At 42.9% G+C, this 22,511-nt stretch overlaps 1 protein-coding gene across 1 annotated transcript in view; it reads left to right on the top strand.

Moving 5' to 3' along the window:
• Positions 1 to 8,937: 8,937 nt before the first annotated feature.
• The window catches only part of mrasa (muscle RAS oncogene homolog a), a 59,212-nt gene continuing 45,638 nt past the window's right edge, over positions 8,938 to 22,511 (top strand). Inside the window, exons 1-2 of the mRNA XM_048535253.2 lie at positions 8,938 to 9,105; positions 21,043 to 21,248. Coding sequence (XP_048391210.1) covers positions 21,056 to 21,248 — 193 coding nt within the window. The 5' untranslated portion in view covers positions 8,938 to 9,105; positions 21,043 to 21,055. The remainder of the gene's footprint in view (positions 9,106 to 21,042; positions 21,249 to 22,511) is intronic.

The following is a 22,511-nucleotide window of genomic DNA, read 5'->3' as shown; positions in this document are numbered from 1 at the left end:
CCCCAAATAACTTTTGAAAGTTCCTGTCATATACCATCAAAATTAGCCTTACTCCGATTTGGAAATTTATCTTTTTGATCAGCTCCAAACTTTTCTGGTACTATTTTAAATCTAGTAGAATTGTGATCACTTTCCCCAAAGTGCTCCTCTTCAGACATCTCAGTCATTTGCTCTGTCTTATTTCCCAAAAGACGGTCCAATATTGTTCCTTCTAGCGTAGGTGCATCCACAAATTGAATAAAAAGTTTCCTTGCTCACACTTAACAAATTCCTCCCCATCCAAGCCCTTTACACTACGACAGTCCCAGTCTATGTTTGGAAAGTTAAAATCCCCTATCGTTACAATCCTATTATTCTTACAGGCAAATGAGACCTTCTTACAGATTTGCATCTCAACTTGCCCTTGACTATCAGGAGGTCAATAGTACAATCCCAACAAGGTGATCATCCCTTTCTTATTTGACGTTATGACATCAATGAGCAGAGAACATGACATAGACACATAGAATCATACAGCATGGAAATAGACCATTCAGTCCATCTTGTACATGTCAACCAGGTTTCCCAAACTGAATAGGCCTGCTGTGTTCATCCAGCTTCACACTTTATTATCTTGGATTCTCCAGCATCTGCAGTTCCCATTATCACTGATACAATTTTAACCTCACTGCGAAGCCTCTTCCAGGGATGCCTAACCTGAAGAAGTTACCCTCCTCCCTCCAGACCAACCTCAGGGAATCTCTCTCTCCATCTTCGGTCCGCCTCCCCCTCCCTCCCTATTTATTCCAGAACCCTCACCCCATCCCCCTCTCCGATGAAGGGTCTAGGCCCGAAACGTCAGCTTTTGTGCTCCTGAGATGCTGCTTGGCCTGCTGTGTTCATCCAGCTTCACGCTTTATTATCTTGGATTCTCCAGCATCTGCAGTTCCTATTATCACTGACACAATTTTAGCCCCATTTACCTGTGTTTGGCTTATATTCCTGTAAACCCTTCACATCCGTGTCCCTGTCCAAATGTCTTTTAAATGTTGTAACTGTAACAACCTCTACCACTTCCTCTGGCAGCTCATTCTATACAAGCACCACCCTCAATGTGAGAAAGTTGCCCCTCACTCCCTTTTAAATTTTTCTCCACTCACCTTAAAACTATGCCATCTAGTTTTGAATTTCCCTACTGTAAGGAAAAGACGCTGCTATTCACCTTTTCTACATCCCACATGATTTTATAAACCTCTTTGGCCACCCTCAACCTCCTATGCTTCAGGGGATCTATCCAGTCTCTCTTTATAACTCAAGCCCTCCAGTTCCAACAACATCCTTATAAATCTTTTCTGCCCCCTCTTCAATATAATTATATCTTCCATTCGCAGGGTGACCAAAGCTGTACAAAGTATTCCAAAAGTCCGATACAGCCGTAATGTTGTCCCAACTCCTGTACTCAACGCTGTGACCAATGAAGACGTTTGTGCCAACCACCTTCTTCGCCACCCTATCTATCTGCGACTCCACTTTCAAGAACTAAGTACCTGCACTTTAAGCCTCTCTGTTCAACAACCAGGGCCCTATCTTTAACTGCGTAAGTCCTACCCTGGTTCATCTTACCAAAATACTAAACCTCACATTTATCTAAATTAAACTACTTCTGCCATTCTTTGAACTATTGGTTCAGCTGATCAAAATCCCATCGGCCTGTTAGATATCCTTCTTCGTTATTCACTATAGCACCAATTTTGGTGCCATCTGCTATGTTACTAACCATGTTTCTTATATTCTCATCCAAATTGTTTATATAAATGACAGTAGTGGACCTAGTACCAACCACTGCAGAACATCACAGCTTACAGGCATCCAGTCCAAAAAAAAACCACTACCAAGACCGTCTGTCTCCTACCATCAAACACATTTTGTATCCAATTGACTAGCTCTCTCTGGATCCCATATGATCTTACTTTTCTAATCAGTCTACCATGTGAAACCTTGCCAAAGGCCTTGCTAGAGTCCATTGTAGGTAACATCTATTGCTCTGCCCACATCTACCTTCTTGGTGACATCCTCGGAAAAACTCAAATTTGTGAAACACGATTTCCCAAGCACAAAGCCATGTTGACCATCCCTAATCAGTCCCCACCTTTCCAAATACATGTAAATCCTGTCTTTTGGAATCCCCTCAAACAACTTACTCACCACTGACATCAGGCTCACTGGTCTGTAGTTCCCTGGCTTTTCCTTGCAGCCTTTCCTAAATAAAGGCACACCATTATCCACCTTCCAGACTTCCGCCACATCACTTGTGGCTGCCAAAGATACAAATAACTGTGCTAGTGGCCCTGCAATTCCTTCCTTAGCTACCCACAACGTCCTGACATATGTTTATATCAGTAGTGAAACATTTTAAGGAGCACTATCAGAGAAAAGAAGATAGTCATAGAGTCATAGAGCCACACAGCATGAAAACAGACCCTTCAGTCCAACACATCCATGTTGACCAAATATCCTAAATAATCTAGTCCCATTTGCCAGCATTTAGCCATATCCCTCTAAACACTCCTATTCAGGTACCCATCCAGATGCCTTTCAAATGTTGTAATTGTACCAGCATCCACCACTTTCTCCAGCTGTTCATTCCATCCATGTAAAACCTTCTATGTGAAATCGATGCCCCTAAGTCCCTTTCAAATCTTAACCCTTTCATCTTAAACTTATGCCTTCTAGTTTTGGACTCTGCTACCCTGTGGAAAAGACCTGGCTACTCACCCTATCTATACACCTCATGATTTTAGATCAGAATCACTGGGCTGAGTGACCTACTGTTGCTCTTATGTTTGTTAATATATATGAGAGTATATAATGGATAGAATTTACACTAACAGAGTCTGATGGCATAGGAAGAATAACCCTACCTCTAAGGGGGAGTGATGGCCTAGTGGTATTATCACTGGACTGTCAAACAAGAGTGCTAGCTAATGTTCTGGGGCCCTGGGTTTGAATCCAGCCATGGCAGATGATAGACTTTGAACTCAATATCAAAAGAAAATAAAAACTCTGGAATTAGAAGTCTAATGATGACCGCAACTCCATTGTCGATTGTTGGAAAATCCAATCCAGTCCACTAATGTCCTTTAGGGAAGGAAGCTGCCATCCTTACCTGGTCAGGCCGACATGAGATTCCAGGCCCACAGCAAAGTAGTTGACTCCTAACTGTCCTCTGGGCAATTAGGGATGGGCAATAAATGCTGGTTCAGCTAGCAATGCCCTCATCCTGTGAATGAGTAAAACAAAATCAGTTAAGCCACAAAGATAGAGCCTTCTTTCTACACTTACCATGATGAAGGGTTCTGCTGACAGAGAATGAAGCATCCTGCATTAGCACTAAGTCAAGTATAGCATTGCTTTTCATTTTCCTATTGACAGTCTACCAGAATATCTGAAAACCTTCAGTTAAACATCCTGATAAAGGTAAATGTTGCGAGACAACATATGTTACCGCGTTTCTGCTCTTCAACACTGAGATCACTAAGTGTGATTGTGTCACATTCCACAAGCTGTTTTCTATGGAACACACAATGGCTCTTTAAAACTCATTCATTTTAATTTCATTTATACTTCTCTGGCTGTCTGTGCCCATTCAATTGAAGGAAGGGTAATGAACTTTTTCATTATTGGTCTGGATCAGCATCAATATTCTCCTGGGTCAGGCAGTCAGATGTCAATTAACATCCCCTGCATAACTCTGTGTGCATTAACTACAGCCTTCCTTGGAAGTGCATGTCCTACTGCACAATTATGAGAATTCATGACCCATTATAGCCATCATTATCTTAAGATAGAAGCTTAGAAAACAAGGGCAGGAATAGACGACTCAGCCCTTCATGTCTGCGCTGCCATTCAACATGATCATGGCTGATGAGATATCTCAATGCTCTATTTCTACCCATGCCACTTGATGCCTTTATCTAAAATTTGAAAAATTATCTATCTATATGTTCGGTGACTTGGCCTCCACAGCCTTCTGTGGTAGAGAATATCATAGGTTCACCATCCTTTAGAGTGAATAGGTTATTCCTCATCTCAGTCCTAAGTGGCCTCCCCTGTATCCTGTGACTGTGTTTCCCAGTTCTAGTCTCCCAAACCAGGGAAATCATCCTCCCTGCATCTAGTCTGTCCAGCCCTGGCAGGATTTTATACATCTCAATTATATCCCCTCTCATCATTCTAAACTCCAATTAATACAAGCCGAGTCAATATCTCCCTATAGAACAGACCTGCCATAGGGAACCTCTGCCGCATTCCCTCTCTTGCAGTTATGTCCCTTCTTAGGTCAGGAGCTGGTGATAGTGAAATTAATTTTCTGAGCTGGTATCCTTCCTTACTAATGCATTGATTTCTTCTTTCACTAATAAAGTAGGTGAGTTTCCTCCAGGTTCTCAGATTTCCTCCGGCTGTCCAAAGATGTGCAGTTTAAGTGGATTGGCCATGCTAAATTTCCCCATAGTATTCAGGGATGTACGGGCTAGGTGAGTTAAGTATGGTAAATGTGGAGATCCAGGGATAGGGTGGGATGCTCTTCAAAGGGGCAGTGCAGACTTGTTGGCCCCATGGCCTCTATCTGAACTGTGGGGCTTCTATGATGCTGATAATGTTACCTCAGCCCCTTTCCCTTTTTGTCCCTTCTTCCCAAATTATGAATACCCCCAGATGTTCAGTTCCCATTGTCACTAACCCTACAGCCATATCTGTAATCCTATTACTATCATAACCTTTTACATCTGTTTGCCCTTCTAATTCATCTGATTTATTGCAAATGCTCTGTGCATTAATCAATCATCTTCTTCACAATATTACTGTACATCTCAATTACTGAGTGTCGCCTCCCAATGTAGAGCAGCTCAGTAGTTGGCATTGCTGCCTCACAGTGCCAGGGGCCCAACCTTGGGTGACTGTGTGCGTGGAGTTTGCACATTGTCTGCGTGGGTTTCCTCCAGGCATTCCGATTTCCTGCAGGTTAGGTAAATTGGCCGTGTTAAATTGCCGTGTAGTGTTTAATAATGTGTAGGATAGGTGAGTCAGCCATGGTAAATGCAGGGTTATGGGGATAGGATAGTTGGAGTGTGTCTGGGTGGAATGCTCTTCAGAGGGTTGGTGCAGGACTCAAAAAGCTGGATCAGCCTCTTTCCACACTGTACAATTTCTGATTTCTAAAAGCCCTTCTTTTGTGAAGATGACAAAAATCAGATATGCATGATGCAACAATAAACAGCATGTTAATAAAAGGCTATTATCTGCAATATTCCATGGTGTCATGCATGATGCTGCCATAAACAACATGTTAATAAATGGCTATTATCTGCAGTATTCCATGCGGTATCTGTGAAACGTACAAACTTTAAAAAAAAACTGGCCATTTGATCCCCCAATAACTTTTGAATTGGCACTTTATACACCAATAAGTCATGCAGTCCGCACAGATTTGCCAGAGTGACAGTATTTGATTTGATTTGATTTATTATTATCACATGTATCGAGGTACAGTGAAAAGTTTTGTTTTGTGTGCTGCACAGACAGATCATACCATACAAAGTGCATAAGCTAATAGAACAGAGCAAGAAATACAATATTACGGCCGCAGAGAAGTTGTAAAAAGAGCAAAGTTTAAGATTTGAGCAGTCCAGTCAGGAGTCTGATAACAGCAAGGAAGAAGCTATCGTGAACCTGTTGGTACGTGTTTAAGTTTTTGCATCTTCTGCCTAAAGGAAGAGGATGGAAGAGAGTATGACCAAGGTAGGAGGGGTCTTTAATCATGTTGGCTGCCTTCCCAAGGCGGTGAAAATTAAAGGTGGAGTCAATCAATGGAAGGTTGGCTTGTGTGATGGACCGCACTGGGTTTGCAACTTTCTGCAGTTTCTAATTGTCTTGGGCAGAGCAGTTGCCGTACCAAACCATAACACACCTGGATAGAATACTTTCTGTGGCGCATCTATAAAAATTGGTAAGTGACTTGTCAAATTTCCTTAACCTCCTGAGGAAGTGGAGGCATTTCTGTCATCACATATTTTTTGTGACCATAGAATCAACATGGGTCGACCAGGAGAGATGGTTGGTGATCAGAGATAATGGGAACTGCAGATGCTGGAGAATCCAAGACAACAAAGTGTGGAGCTGGATGAACACAGCAGGTCAAGCAGCATCTCAGGAGCATAAGAGCTGATGTTTTGGTCCTAGACCCTTCATCAGAAAGGGGGATGGGGAGAGGGTTCTGAAATAAATACGGAAAGAGGAGGAGGCGGACCGGAGATGGAAAGAGGAGAAGACAGGTGAAGAGGACAGTATGGGTGGGGAGGTAGGGAGGGGATAGGTCAGTCCAGGGAGGACGGACAGGTCAAGGAGGCAGGATGAGGTTAGTAGGTAGGAAATGGAGGTGCAGCTTGAGGTGGGAGGAGGAGATAGGTGAGAGGAAGAACAGGTTAGGGAGGCGGGGACAAGCTGGGCTGGTTTTGGGATGCAGTGGGGGAAGGGGATGTTTTGAAGCTTGTGAAGTCCACATTGATACCATTAGGCTGCAGGGCTCCCAAGTGGAATATGAGTTGCTGTTCCTGCAACCTTGGGCTGAGGGAGGAGGTGTGGGGCCAAGTGTAGCACTTCCTGTGGTTGCAGGGGAAGGTGTCGGGTGTGGTGGGGTCGGAGGGGAGTGTGGAGCAGACAAGGGAGTCACAGAGAGAGTGGTCTCTCCGGAAGGCAGACAAGGGTGGGGATGGAAAATGTCTTGGGTGGTGGGGTTGGATTGTAGATGGCGAACGTGTCAGAAGATGATGCGTTGTATCCAGAGGTTGTTGGGGTGATATGTGAGAATGAGGGGGATCCTCTGGGGGCGGTTGTGGCGGGGGCGGGGTGTGAGGGATGTGTTGCGGGAAATGCAGGAACACGGTCAAGGGCGTTCTCGACCACTGTGGGGGGAAAGTTGTGGTCCTTTAAGAACGTGGACATCTGGGATGTGCGGGAGTGGAATGCCTCATCCTGGTAGCAGATGCGGCGGACACGGAGGAATTGGGAATAGGGGATGGAATTTTTGCAGGAGGGTGGGTGGGAGGATGTGTATTCTAGGTAGCTGTGGGAGTCGGTGGGCTTGAAATGGACATCGGTTTCTATCTGGTTACCTGAGATGGAGACTGAGAGGTCCAGGAAGGTGAGGGATGTGTTGGAGATGGCCCAGGTGAACTTGAGTTTGCGGTGGAAGGTGTTGGTGAAGTGGATGAGCTGTTCGAGCTCCTCTGGGGAGCAAGAGGTGGCGCCAATACTGCCATCAATGTAACGGAGGAAGAGGTGGGGTTTGGGGCCTGTGTAGGTGCAGAAGAGGGACTGTTCCCCGTGACCTACAAAGAGGCAGGCATAGCTTGGGCCCATGCGGGTACCCATGGCCACCCCCTTTTTCTGTAGGAAGTGGGACGAAGCGAAAGAGAAGTTGTTGAGGGCGAGGACGAGTTCGGCTAGGCGGATGAGGGTGTCGGTGGAGGGTGACTGGTCAGGCCTGCAGGACAGGAAGAAGCGGAGGGCCTTGAGGCCATCTGTATAAAGAATGCAGGTGTATAGGGACTGGACGTCCATGGTGAAAATGAGGTGTTGGGGGCCAGGGAATTGGAAGTTCTGGAGGAGGTGGAGGGCGTGGGTGGTGTCACGGACGTAGGTGGGGAGTGATGGTTGGTGACCATCACTTCTCGCAACTTGGCACTCTGGACCATCTCCACCTCAGCTCCAATGATCCATACAGGGGCATGCCCCTCACCTTCCTTCCTGAAGTCAATGACCAGCTCTTTGGTTTTGCTGACGTTGAGGGAGAGATTGTTATCTTTACATCATTGTTTGAGATTCATCCTGCAACAGCAGTGTTGTCAGGAATCTTGTATAGACAGAGTTAGGATGAAATTTGTTGACAAATTCATGAGTATGCAGGGAGTACAGGAAGGAACCGAGCAGTAGTGGCATATGGAAGTAAACGATGGGAACAGGTTGTATTCCCTTGGTTACAGAAGATTAGATGCTGATTAGTTAGACCGACATTGATTGAGGGCTGTTGAATCTGGGAGTACTATTAACCCAATATTACTTTAGTGGAAGGAATGGAACAGGAGAGACAGGCAGATCACGCGTATGATTTTTTCTTTCCCTGCTCTGCCTCTGCAATATTGGACGAAAGTGTCGGCAATTTTTAGTAATATTACACGTAACATCAAGAATGGGAAGCTGCAAGTACATTGACACGCATTGAGAGTCAGAACAAGAATTGCTGACCACGCTTGCATACACGGGCTTTATAAGTTCCAGCAATTGTAATGGTTTCAAGAAATTTACAGGAGGGGTCGATGTTATTGCAACATCCAATCATTTTTAATTTGTGCTTATATGTAAAATGGAAGAGGATGTTCGGAAGGGGGAGGGTTCCAATAGTAGTTGCTGAGAAAGATTCATTGTGAGACTCTGTCCGTCCACCTGACTGAGCTCTGGATCAGGCCATTTTTTTCTGAGAGTCTGTGGTGTCAGCAGAAACCCCCAGCAGGGGAGGACCGGGCGGTGGACAGGGCTTCCTTCCCCCACCCCCCTTTTTGAAGGTTGAAGGCCAGGCTCGGCTCCTCCCATCGATTGTTGGCTGCGGGCGTCCCCCGTTTTCCCCGGCTGAAAGGCAGCGTTTCCTAACGGGGAGCGCTCCCTTACCGTGCCCTGCTATTTTTAGCGTCGGCCGCCGGAATATGAAGCGGTGGATTGGAGTGGAGTGTAAACTCAGGGGCAGGTCTGTGCAGTAATCGGAGGGGGAGGAGAGAAAGGGAGGGAGGGCAAGCAGGCGGGCAGACTCTGCCTTTGCAATAAAAAGGAAGGAGGGACATTAACAGCGGCCGGTACTGTTTTTATGTTGAAGAGCAGTAACGCAGATCGCTTGTGGAGCTCTCTCTCTCTCGCTCGCTGCGTCTGTCTGTCTGTCTGTGTGTGGGGGAGGGAGAATGGCAGAGGTTCGCTAACAGACCAGCCCGAGGGAGGGGGCACCACTTCAGCCTTGACATGTTGACCAGAGCTGTGTAGAAAGAAGGCAGCTACAACAACGGCAGCAGCGACTTGGGGGTAAGTTACTTGGCAGGAACCAAAACCTCTCTTGTTCGTGTCGTGTCTGTTCAGATTTATACCATTCTTATACTGAAACAGATTTATGCCTTAACTTTGTCCGGTGAACCTCCCACCCCATCACCGCAAACACGTTATTTCACGTTCAAAGTAAAAATATTTCACTCAAACCTGACTCTGCTCTCACAATAGGTCTGCCCTCTGCAATCCGAACCTATTGTGTAATAATAATTGCACATTTTCAAACTTCAATTCCCACAATCCATTCGGTGGTATATCTACCTCGGTTAGCATGCTGTGTTACAGTTTATTTAATTCAGATTTATTCATTTCAGTGTTACGCGTTTTCTTTGGTAACGATAGACAGGTAGTTCTGTTCATAGTGATGATATCATTATCTTTCAGCCTTGCGATTATGATGCTTTAAAGTACTGAAGCAACTTGTTGTTTCGTCTAAGTCACTTTAATTTGTAGTGATTCCCATATCAAATTTTCTCAGGCCCCACTTGTATTTCACTTCACTAGTGAATTTCTTTCACTTGATACTTTTGTGATTATTTAATTGTTTTGTTTCTCTTGATGAGTTCCTTATTAACCTTTTATTGCTGTTGTTTGCCTCCTTAGACCATCACCTTCCTCATCCCATGCGCATCAAATATAAATAAAACCAAAGGAGACAGATTCACTGCTTCGCATTAAATTTGAAAATACTGCTAAACCCTTACTTGAGGGTGGCAACCCTACATCAGCATTTAAAAGCAAATCTGATGTTAGATGTGTTTATTACAGGGTGGCTGTCACTGTCTGTGAAAAACTAATATTGAAATGTTGTCCAATGACCCAACATTTTTTTTCAGAACTTGAATCATCTCCTCCTGTATCCAACCTTTTTCTGAAAATTGTAGAAATATTATCGGGTGAGGAGAGTACAGCTGTCCCACAAATGGAACTGTCAAGAGTATTACAAATTGCAAAATGAAACTCTGCTAATGTGATATGCACTGCAAGTGTGAATGCAGTAAAAATGAGTGACAAGACAGTGATATAACCCTGGGGTTCAGAAAACTGATCTCACTTGCACAGCGTTCATCTTATGTTTAACACCTTGATTAGATTATTCCCTTGTCCCTTCAATTCCATCGTTGTCTAATGAGTCATGGAGTCATAGTTATACAGCACAGAAACAGATGTTTTGGTTCAACTCGTCAATGTCAACCAATGCCAACTGATCTAGTCCCATTTGGCGCACACCCTCTAAACCCTTCCTATTCATAGACCCATTCAGATGCCTTTTTAGATGTTGTAATTGAACCTGCCACCACCTTTTTCTCTGGCAGCTTGTTAAAGATGTGTGCCATCCTCTGTGTGAAAATGTTGCCCTTTGGGTCTCTTTTAAATCTTTTCCTCGCTCACATTAAACCTACACCCTCCAGTTTTGGGCTCACCTACCCTGGGAATAAAACCTTAGCCAATCCCCCTATCCAGGCCCTCATGATTTTCTAAACCACTATAGGGTCACACCTCAGCCTCCAACTGTCCAAGGGAAAATTGTCCCAGTCTATTCAGCCTCTCCCTATAGCTCAATTCCCCCAATCCCTTCAATCCCAGCAACACCCTGTTTATAATACTTCAAGTGCTCATCCCTACATTTTAGAGGTTGTGAGGTTTCCTGCCTCAGGTACTCTCCCAGGTAGTGCATTTCAGATCCCCACCAAATCTTGGATGAAAAATTATTTCCTCCAATCTACTTTAAACCTTTTGCCCCTCACTGAAATTATGCCCCCTTGTTATTGACCCTTCAACAAAGGGGAGCAGCTGTTTTCTGTTCACACTGTCCATGCCCCTCATAATCCTGTACACCTCTATCAGGTTCACCCTCAACCTTCTCTGCTCCAAAGTAAACAACCTGAGCTTATGTAGCCTCTCTTCATCACTGATATCCCAAGCAGCATCCCAGTGAATATCCTCTGCATCCCTCCAGCACAATCACATCCTTGTTAGTGTGGTGATCAGAACTGCAGGCAGTACTCCAGCTGTGGCCTCACCAAAGTTTTGCACATCTTCAGAATAACTTCCATGCTCTTATAATCTATGGTGTGGAGGTGCCAGTGTTGGACTGGCGTGGATAAGGTCAGAAATCACATGACACTAGGCTATAGTCCAATTGATTTATTTGAAAACACAAGCTTTCGGAGTGTAGCTCCTTCATCTGACGTTTTCAAATAAACTTGTTGGACCAAATCCAGGTGTCGTGTGATTTCTGACCTTATGATCTATGCCACAGCCGATAACGGCAAGTGTCGTTTACATTCTCTTACCGTGTCCTGCCACCTTCTGGGATCTGTGGACGAGAGCCCCAAGATCCCTCTGTTCCTCTGAGCTTCCTAGTGTCCTCTCATTAATCGAGTACTCCCTTGTCTTGTTACTTCCAAAGTGCATCACCTAACACTTTTCAGCGTTAAATTTCAGCTGCCACTGATCTATCTGACTGACCAAATCTGTCAATACCATCCTGTAACTGAAGACCTTCTTCCTCACTGTCAACCACCCAGCCAATCTCTGTCATCCGCACGTTTACTTCTTCTTCCCCCACCATACGTTTTCATTCTGAACATCACAACCAATAGTGGACCTAGCAGTGATCCCTGTGGTACACTAGTGCTCACCAGCATCCAGTCACATAACTAGCCATCGACCACCACCCTCTGTCTCCTGAGCCAGTTTTAGAATCGCCTTGCCAAGTTCCCATTCTTTGTGCCATGTATGCCGTAGCTAGGAGAGAGAGGTTTAACAATTAGGTTAACTTCAATCTAGAGAAATTAACCCAGTCCCAAATTAGGTCAGAGAACAGTAAGGCATCAATTGAATATCTGATTAAGTAGATATTATCCTGTAGAAGTGAATGAAGTATATTCTCAATCAGACTTTACCTCTTGGCTCCTGCTTTTGCTTTGAAACAGAAAAGGAACAGTATTTTTAAAATGTATAAATTTTGTCTGAATATATTGCAATGTTTTATACAGTGGTATATTATTGTACATAGTAGGGAAGTGGTGGGTTTTGTAGTAATCTCATTAGCTGAATAATCCTTTGGCTCAGGCCAATATGCTGGGGACAGGGCTTCATATTCAACCTAGGAAGCTGATGGGGTTTAAAGTCAATTAGATAGATAAAATCTGAGTAATAGTGAGTGCGAAACTATTATTTTTTGTTATTGTTTAAAAACTAGTCAGGTTCTGACATGCCCTTAAGTGAATGGAATCAGCCATTCTTACCTAGTCTGGTTTGCATGAGACTCCAGATCCAGAGGAACTCTTAATTGCAATCTGAAATGACTTTATGAAGCCACTCAGTTCAAAAGCAACAGGGGATGAACAACAAATGCTGGCCTTGCTGCCAATGCCATATCCCACTAAATATTATTTTTCTAAATCCTGAGGTGCAGTGTTCACTAAATTAACCTTTCTCTGCAGTCTATCCTGATTCTCTGATAATGAAATTTAACAAGACAAATTTCACGAAGCAACTATTTCTGTATTAATCTGTGCACAGTGCTATCACCTTTTTCTTAAGCAGTGAACTAAGACAGAAGGTAACGAATTTACGTACAGCTAACTTTGAATGCAGTAGGACCGACAGAACCAGAATCAATTTATATCAAGAATCAAGTGATACATTTATGAAAAATTAGTATTCTTCATACAGGCTGGCGTATACTTATTTTGTGGCCTTGGGTTTAGCTAGAAGTAGGAATCAGCGAATTGATTACCTTGGGCCTCAGAAACCAGGCCATGCTAGTAGAAGGACAGTGACATAGAAATAGGTGTAGGCCATTCATTGCCTTGAGTATGCTGTCATTTATTATGAACATGTCTGAATGAACAGTTCAGTGCCTTGTACGAGCAGCCCTTTATGCCATTGGAAATCAGAAAATTATCAATATTTACTTTAAATAGACTCCGAGACTGAGCTTCCACATTCCTCTGACTCAGAAAATTCCAGAGATTCATCACACACCTCTGAGTTTTAAAAAAAATTCTCCTCGTCTTCATTCTAAATGACACGCTGCTTATTTTGAAATGGTGCCCGCTTTCCAACCAGGAAAACATCTCCCCTGCATCCACCCTGTTGATCCCTTATTTTGTAGGTTTCAATGAGATCACCTCTCATTCTTTGAATACACACCCAGTTTGCCCAATCTGCTTTCATAGGACCATCCCAACGCCCTGGGAACAAGGCTGGTGAACCTCTATTGCACTCCCTGTATGGCAATAATATCTCCCCCTGAGATAAGGGGACCAGAAGTACACGTAGAATTACCACTTCGTCCAGTGTTGTATCTTGTCTGATTACTATCGCAGCAGCATTTTTTCTTTTTAAGAAAGAAATAATTCTGATCTTGATCATAGAGTAGCAGAAATGTGAGATTTTGGGCAATTAGTTTTTTTTAACATGGGGAAGAGCAGGAAGCTGTCCTTTTTCCGAGAATTGTTGCAAGGAAGTTGGTTGGGGGTTGGTGTAGTTGGTGAAGCTGGAAGTTTAATCTTTGCCAATCGAATAGATGCTTTCTCAGCAGCTTGCACGATTTTTTTTTCCCCTCATTGTGCTTTCCATGGCAACGTTTCTGTAATTTTTTTAAGCAAGATTTAACTGTCAGAAGAAATTCTCTTTTCTCTAAGTATGGTGTTGTGAATCAGATCAGACGTGAAACGAAGCTTCAAGGCTGATGAGACAATCCTCAGCTGTTTCACAAGTTGTTTTTGCTTGACCAGTGACGGATTTCACTGTTCAGAGCTATGACAAAGTGTTGAGTCATTTGAGAACTAAAGTATACAGTAGTGTACAAGTACAAAGGCTTAACAAAATAATGAAACAACAGTTCACAAAAGGAAAACAATAGTTACGTTGTTCAGGAAGAAATCATTTGAACAATTCCCAGCATCCACTGAGTTTCTGTATGTTAAAGTTCTGCAAATTCTGGTCCATTGCTTTTTGGCTAAGGTGGAATGCCAAATGAAAGTAATTTAAAGCACATCTTGCCCATATGACACAGTAGCAAAATACTACAGTTGCTGGAAGTCTGAAATAAAATCAGCAAGTGCTGGGGAAACTCAGCAGGTCAGGCAGCATCGGTGGATAGAGAAACTGATGTGAAGTTTTAGGGCTGTTGCCCTTTGTCAGAAACCAACGCCTTAATTTTGTGCCATCAATGTGGCACTCATGAAGAATGTTGCCTGAAGAAAAGGCCAGGGAATGTGACATCCAGGTAACTTCAATTTTTAGTCGAGGGAAAAATGGGAAATGTAGTTAATTCCAGTCAAAATTAAATTTTGTTCATTGTGGTATTGTCAAAACAGTTTTGGTGATTAAGATACAGAAGCACTGTGTATCCTGGCTGTGCTTTGAATTATTGCAAATAAGATATATTTTGCAGTAATTAAATCACAAAAGAAAAACAAAAGTGATTGATTTTAATGTTTTTCAAGATGGGTGAAAGTCATTTGTTGGTTTTACATATCATTTTGTGAAGTGACTTGATATATTTTACCAATTGTAGTAAGCATGATCTCTCAGAATCGCAGAATTCCCATGCAGCTGATTTTTATTTTAATTGTATTCACCCAAGTTCACTTTGTATTTGTCCAGCTCATGAGCCCTTTGCTTGCTCCCAAGCAAAACAGGAAACATAAGCATTTATGAAACCATAGAAAATAATGACTTCCATCTTTTGATGTAACTCCTGTTTAGCTCTTGAAGTTGAATCTACTAATTCGCCAAAACACAGACTGAGCAGAGACAAAGACTGTTACCGCTGCATAATTTCTTTTTGACCCCCAGAGTCATCCTAACGTAATGTCATCTCTAAAATGTTTGAGGTTGTACCAACTAAATTTAGTGTTATTTTGTTGGACTGCTGCTTAAAAGGGAAGTAAGTAAAGAATAAACTTGATACTGGATTCTTAACCTAAACATTTCCACCACACAACCTATTTTTAAAAACATTCTAAACTCTCTTTTACTTTATATTTAGTCACCTTGGTTATCATCACTTTTATACTTCATAATCTTAAACTTTTGCTGGATAAGACACTTGTGAAATGACCTGGATCATTTATTTACAATATCAATGGTCTACATCAATGCAAACTGAAGTTGACTTTGGTACCCGTGAGTACGTTCCCCAGAAAATCTTGCTGGATGTTTGACTTTTCCGATTGCTATTTTTGACCACTACACACTCGCCTTACCTGCTTATGCACCTTAGCTATTTCATTTATAATTGGAATAATTCAACGTTATTTTTGACATAAGCTGCAATATTTCCCAAAACACCTGAGATGGCCAATTTAGCTGGCATGGTGGTTTTATGGATATTGTGCCAAGTGCCAATCCAAATTGTCCTTTTGTCGCATTACAGGCAGTTGATCACTGGTTGTATTTATAAAGGTGCATTTGATTTGCATGACTCATTTTAAATGTTTTATCTAAATACGCAGTCTTGATGTGTCACAGGCCTTTTCTACCTACGTATTTTGAAATGTTGTGTCTCTTCAAAGAGTTACAGCAAGAACTATCAGTCAGTGGTTGAGCCTGTGTCACTGCACTGATGTTCCTGAAATTCTCTCTGGTACCATGTGTCACATGAGTGAAGAGCTATCTTTATACTTTGTTTTAACACATAATATGACGAGTCACATGCATAATGCACCAGTTCTGTAAAATCTATGAATTTCTAGTCAAAGTTGGACGTTGAGTACGAAGTTAGAAGGTTGTTGTTATTGTTTAAATTGTCTGTCTGGCTTTTGCTCCTTTTATTCACTTACGGGATGTATGTATTGCTGGCTAGGCAGCATTTATTGCCCATCCCTAATTGCCCAGGGAGCAGTTCAGTGTCAACCACATTGCTGTGGGCCTGGAGTCACATGTAAGCTAGACCAGGTAAGGATGGCAGTTTTCTTCCCTAAAGGACGTTAATGAACCAGATGGATTTTTCCAACAATCGACAATGGATTTATCAAAATTAGATTCTTAATTCCAGATATTTTATTGAATTCAAATTCCACCATCTGCCATCGCGGGATTCAAATACAGGTCCCAGAACATTACCAGGATCTCTGGATTAACAGTCCAGTGATAATACCACCAGGCCATCGCTTGTTGATGTATAGGTGATTGGGGGGGGGGTAGGGGCGGTGGAGGGTGTGGATTCACTTAGCTGGACAGCTGGTTTGTATTGCAGATTGATGCTGACAGTGTAGGTTCAATTCCTGCAGTGGTTGATATTACCATGAAGGACTCTCCTTCTCATTCTCTCCTCCTACTGAAGGCATGGTCACCCTTAAGTTCAACCACCATCACTTGTCTCTCTCTTTAATGAGAAAGCAGCTTAACGGTCCTCTGGGATTATAGCAACTTTTAACTTTTACTTGTTGATGTCCACTTGTTATCCAGAAAACTACCCACATTTTTACTCTTGCCTTTGACAATATGGTTTCCAGTTGCATATTAAATTTCAGTTATTTCATCGGATGGAACAAAGGCCCACTTTTATATTGCCCTTTTTTAATAGAATGTTGTTCCAAGCCTCGTCAGAAGTCTAAAGAAATTAGGGATAGTGAGGTGGTGTCTAAAGTTTAATTGGTCTAAGATTTTTGTATTGTCTACAGTCATTCCCTTCCATTTCAACCAAACCCTTGTTATATAACACCTCTTCAACCAAGGTCCTGAAGGAGATGGAAGAATTTGGTGAACAAGATAGTGCAGTTTACAGGGTTAGAGTAGGGGCTGAGTCTGAGTGGATTATGCTTTGGACTGTTGGTGTGGACCTGTTGGACTGATAGCCTGTTTCCACACTAGGGATTCTGTTGTATTCTAAAGTTCAGAGTGTGAAGCACAGAAGTGATAGGGAGAGGGTGGTGCTCAAGTGGATGGTGTCAGAGAAACTTGGTCTGTAAACAAAGGGATCATAATACGTAAGTAGATTATAGAATTGATGGGAGTGAAATATTTCTGGAATTCAAACAAAAAATTGAAAATTTGGGGCACTGGGGGTGTTTAAGCAATTGCACATAAGCCTGGTCACAGTGGAACTTGATCTGTAGAGCTTTAGATGAGTTAAAGTTTGTGCAGATAAGAGCCAGGAAATTTTAGGAGTATTTGAGTAACCATGACAAAGGTGAAAGCTTAAGAACATATATGGGGATGTGGGGGAGGAGCCAGGCAAATCATCAGCTCAAAATAGACTGTCTTTGTAATGGAGAAGATATGGGATTAGAAATTTCACTAAGGATTGATTGGGCATTGCTGGAAGGGGGGAGTCCACACAAGTCAAATTCTACAGTTGAATAAATTGCATGTGTAATTCAGAAGTTAAAGCATTTATCCATAGCTTCCTGTATGGAGCTGTAGAGATTTAATTATCCTAATGTGCTTATCACCTTATTTATTAAAATGAAGCACAAAAGAAGTATCTCCAAGTTCATGGCACCCATACCAGTTCTTTAAAAAAGCTCTGCACTTAGTCATGTCACCACATCTCCTCTATTTTCAAACACACATTCACTTCTGTTTTGAAAGTTACTATGGATTCTGCTTTTTCATGGTAAGGAACTCATGTCCTAAATTTTTTTTTCTAATTGAAACATTAAGAGGCTGGTTAACTCACTTGGCTAGTTTGCAATACAGAGTGATGCCAACAGTGTGGGTTCAATTCCTGCTTCCATGGAGAAAGTGGTCAAGAAGGCCAAGGGCATGCTTACCTTCATTGATCAGGGCATAGAGTATAAAATTAGCAAGTCATATTTAGAGACGGTACAGAAACGTAATTCAGGATGTTGTCCAGTTTGGAGGGTATTTTTCCCCCAGATGGAAATGCCAATTAATTGGGGACATGGGTTTAAGCGAAAAAGGGTCAAGTTTAAAGGACACGCGAGGCATGTTTTTAACACAGGGTGGTTAGTTCCTGGAATGCGCTGCCTGAGGAGATGGTAGAAGCAGATGAAATAGCATTGCTTAAGAGGCGGCTTGACAGAAACACAAATACGTGGGGAATAAAGGGATACAGACTGTGGTAGAGGCAAAAGTCTTTTAGCTTAGAATGGCATCTTGTGCTGGTGCAGTCTTAGTGGCCAAAGGGTCTGTTCCCGTGCTGTATTGTTCTTTGTTCTGACTGAGATTGTGATGAAGGCTTGTCCTTCTCAACCTCTTCCCTTGCCTGAGATGTGGTGACACTCGGGCTAAGCCACTGCTAGTCATCTTTCTCTCTAATTAGAGAGAGCAGCCCTGTCGGACTGCAGCTTTACGCAATCAAAACAACATAGTTCTTTCCACTTTTGCAACTTGCTTTTTCGCTTCCACTCAAGCCGCTAAAACCTCAGTTTTCTTTTTACCTGAAGTGATTTTGAGCACACCTAGATAAGTGGGAGGCCTGCTTGGATTCCATTTTAACTTCCAGAGCCCACTTTTTCAAATCCAAATCTGTAGTCTTTCACCCAAAATCTAGGAGAATCGATGGATCCCTGTTAGCAGAAGTATGTCTCTAATGAGGTGGTGCCATCAGGTCAGAGAGAACAGTGCACTGCGCAAGTTAAGTGCTGGAGGGGAGATGGTTTCCAAAGTGCTGCCAGTGATGGGAGGAACGGAGAAGGAAGCCTATGGCTGACCTAGCCCATGGACTCTTTGCTAAAATCACAGGTGCTCAGCGTGACCCACAAAGAAAGGTCTATGCCCAAAACGTCAGCGTTCCTGCTCCTCTGATCCTGCTTGACTTGCTGTGTTCATCCAGCTCTATAACTTGTTATCTCAGAGTCTCCAGCATCTGCAGTTCCTACTATCTCAGTACTCAATGAATGGCAGGATACTAGGAAGCTCAGATGAATGGAACAATCTTGGGGTGCTAATCCTCAAATCCTGAAAGGTGGAGGGGCAAGTTAACAGGATGGTTAAAGACGTATAAGGGACATTTGCCTTTATCGGTGAAGGCATAGATTATAGGAGCAAGGAGCATACTTGGACCTCTAAAGGACTTTGGTAAGGCTGCAGCTGGAGTACTGAGTGTAGTTCTGATCACCTCACTATATGATCAATGTAATTGCTCTGGACGGGGTGCAGAAGAGGTTCCTCATAATGTTGCCTGGGATCATAGAATCCCTACACTGTGGAAGCAGGCCATGTAGCTCCTCGAGTCCACAACAACCTTCTGAAGAGCATACCACCTAGACCCACTCTCCTATCTCAGCCCTGTAACCCTTTCATTTCTCATGGTTACTCCACCTAGCATGCATATCCCTGCATCTTAGCATGGCCAATCCACCTTTTCCTGGACTATGGCAGGAAACTAGAGCACCCAGAGGAAACCCCCACAGACACAGGACAAATGTGCAAAGTCCATAGGGTTGCCCAAGGGCAGAATCAATCCTGGGTCCCTAACACTGAGGCAGGGGTGTTAACCACTGAACCATCATGTCACCCGTCGCTGGCTTGAAGCAGCTTCTCTGAAGAGAGGCTGGATATCCTAAGGTTGTTTTCTTTTGAGCTTAAGCATATATGATTGTGAGGGACATGGACAGGGTGAATCGAAAGCTCCTTAGATGAAGGGTCAGTAACAAAAAGACATTAATTTTAAGGTAAAAAGCAGGCGTTTTCAAGGGAAATTGAGAAATTTGTTTTCACTGACAGAATGTTGGGGATCTGGAATGTGTTGCCTGGGTGTGCAGTTGAGGCAGATATCCTCAAGCCTTTAAAGTATACTCCAAAGGCTCTTCTAAATGTTTTAATATTCAAGGATGTGGGCCTAATGCTGGAAGGTGGGACTATTATAGATATGGTGTCACTTAGCGTTACAAACTCAACGGACTGAAGGGCCTGTTCTGTAATGCATGATTCTATGATTTCCAAAGCTTTCACATTGACATCAGAAGAAAATAGTTTATGAATTTAAGTCTGCTGCAGTTACCCTCTCCAGGTGAAAATAGCAACAGTTGTTCCTGTAAGTAGCTTGGACACCTTGATATGTGACTGCTGACTGTTAACTGCATAGTACCTATTGTGCCACACTGGAATTTCCTTAGGTACCAAAATGAGAAGGGTTAGGCAAAAGCTTGAATATTTGGTCTTCAGGGCAAGCCTGTCTCCACAGAAAGTGATTGAGGCCAAACCAGTGAATGTTTTCAAGGAGGAATTAGAATAAGTTCTTGGGGATGAAAGGATCAAAGGGTGTGGGAAGAGTGTGATGATCAGCCATGAGTTGGATGACCGGCCATGATCATCTTGGATGGTGGATTGGGCTCGACAGGCTGAATGTCCTATTCCTGCTCCTGTGTGTTTCTATGTCTTAAAGTGGAAGAGAGCGGTGGAGCATCATTGCAGTTTAGGGAAGAAATTCCAGAGCCTATAACTGAGGCCTCTGAAGAGACAGCAATGGTCAGGTTGGAGGAAAACGGCTACTTACCTGGGTTTTGAAGCGTTCAATGGGGAGTGGATTGTAAATTTATAAATGGGAGAAAGTGAGGATTTGATTGACACATCAGGGTGTAACCTTCACAGTTATGGAGTTATAGAATAGAGAGTTGGCAAGTTTAAGGTAGAGAATTCCAGAGTTTTTAAAGACATGATCACCAGTGGTGGAACAGTGACAATAGGGGATACACATGAGGTGAAAACTGGTAGGAGCAGAGATATCTAGGTGGTTTGTAGAACTGTTTGAACTTACATGGGATGGGGATGGAAGAAGCCATGGAGGAACAAGGATGAGAATTTTAGCGTGAGATGATTAATAACCTTCCTTTCAGCATCGTTACTTTCCCCTTGCTCCTCCTAATGTTTGAACTCTCTTTTTTGAGATTGTCAATAAACTTGCAGTTTGCTTCAAGACCTTTTTTCAAATAAGAGCAGTGATGGGTTTAACACTGTTTTCTATCCTTTTTATTTATTTTGTAGGTTATATTAAGACATGGCAACGAGTGCTGTTCCAAGTGATAATCTCCCCACGTACAAACTTGTGGTGGTGGGTGATGGTGGCGTTGGAAAAAGTGCTCTCACCATCCAATTCTTTCAGAAGATATTTGTGCCAGATTATGACCCAACCATTGAAGACTCTTACTTGAAACACACAGAAATCGATGGGCAGTGGGCCATTCTGGATGGTAAGTTTAATTAGTGGACTTTTTAAATCCCAGTAACAAGTACAAGTCCCACATTACAGAAGGATTGTTGCCAAGCAATGGAAAGCATTATGCACAGCAAGAAGTTTTTTGTTAAAGTTTAACCTAATTGTTTTTAGAATCCTTAGTGCAGAAGCAGGCCATTTGACCCAGAGTCCGCACGCATCCTCTGAAGAGCACCCCATTCAGGCCCCTCCCATTCCTGTAATCACTACAGGACAATTTAGTGTGGCCAGTCCACCGAACCTGCACATATTTGGACTGTTGGAGGAAACACATGAAAGCACGGGGAGAATGTGCAGACTGCACATAGACAGATAATCGCTTGAGGGTAGAATTGAACCCGGCTCCTGGTGCTGTGCTAATCACTGAGCCGCTGTGATGCCCTAACATTTTATATCAGAACTTGAGCGAAAAGAAACAGGACATTCAGTAGTGATCCTTTTTGATAAACGTTGCATTGAGCGTTGCAAACCTTTTCCCCTTCTGTACCATCACACCCGTCCCCACCCCACACCCAACATCAAAATCAATCATTGTTGCAGAGCGTAAATAAGAATTATCAAAAGTTGGGTTTTTTTCTCACTGACAATTTAAAACCCTAGGTTTCTCAGGTTGTTTACAGTTTCAGTTTTAGCAGCAACAAATTGTGTTTATATAGTGCCTTGTAATATCACAAAGCTCTGAGAGGAGTTTCACAGGAGCTTTGTTATGTGACGTTACTGTGCTAAATAAAGAGACTCTGAGACAGATTGCTAAAGGTTTAGTCAGAGGTAGGTTTTGACGCGTATTTTAAGGGAGGAAAACGAAGTAGAGAGCGGCGTGTCCTGGTGTGTAGGGTTTACAGGCACCAGCACTAGGATTTAACCCATCTGGTTCACTAATGGCCTTTAGTGAAATGAATCTGCTCTCCTTATAGGGTCTGGGCTACATGTGGCTGACCCACAATGGTATGACTGACACTTAAACACCCTCTGAAATGGAAGGACAAACCCCTCAGTTGAAAGTAGAAAATCAAATGGATAGTCATACCAGCGATTCAGACATCCCATGAAGGAATAAAGAAAGAAAATTCAGTTGGAATGTTTACGTTTATCTCCGTCACATAGGATGTAATTTGCATCTTTGCTAAGGTCTGTTTTCAGCGCTGTGGGAAACTGAATGGAGTGACTCGAAGTTTGAGTTCTGGGAAAGTGAACGTGCATTTGAGAGACAGCAATGTGTCTGAAGGCTTGGGGGAGAAGC

The sequence above is a fragment of the Stegostoma tigrinum genome, chromosome 7, assembly GCF_030684315.1.
Source record: "Stegostoma tigrinum isolate sSteTig4 chromosome 7, sSteTig4.hap1, whole genome shotgun sequence".
Taxonomy (NCBI): domain Eukaryota; kingdom Metazoa; phylum Chordata; class Chondrichthyes; order Orectolobiformes; family Stegostomatidae; genus Stegostoma; species Stegostoma tigrinum.
Note: the sequence above shows the minus strand (reverse complement) of the source record. Positions and strands in the feature narration are given on the sequence as shown.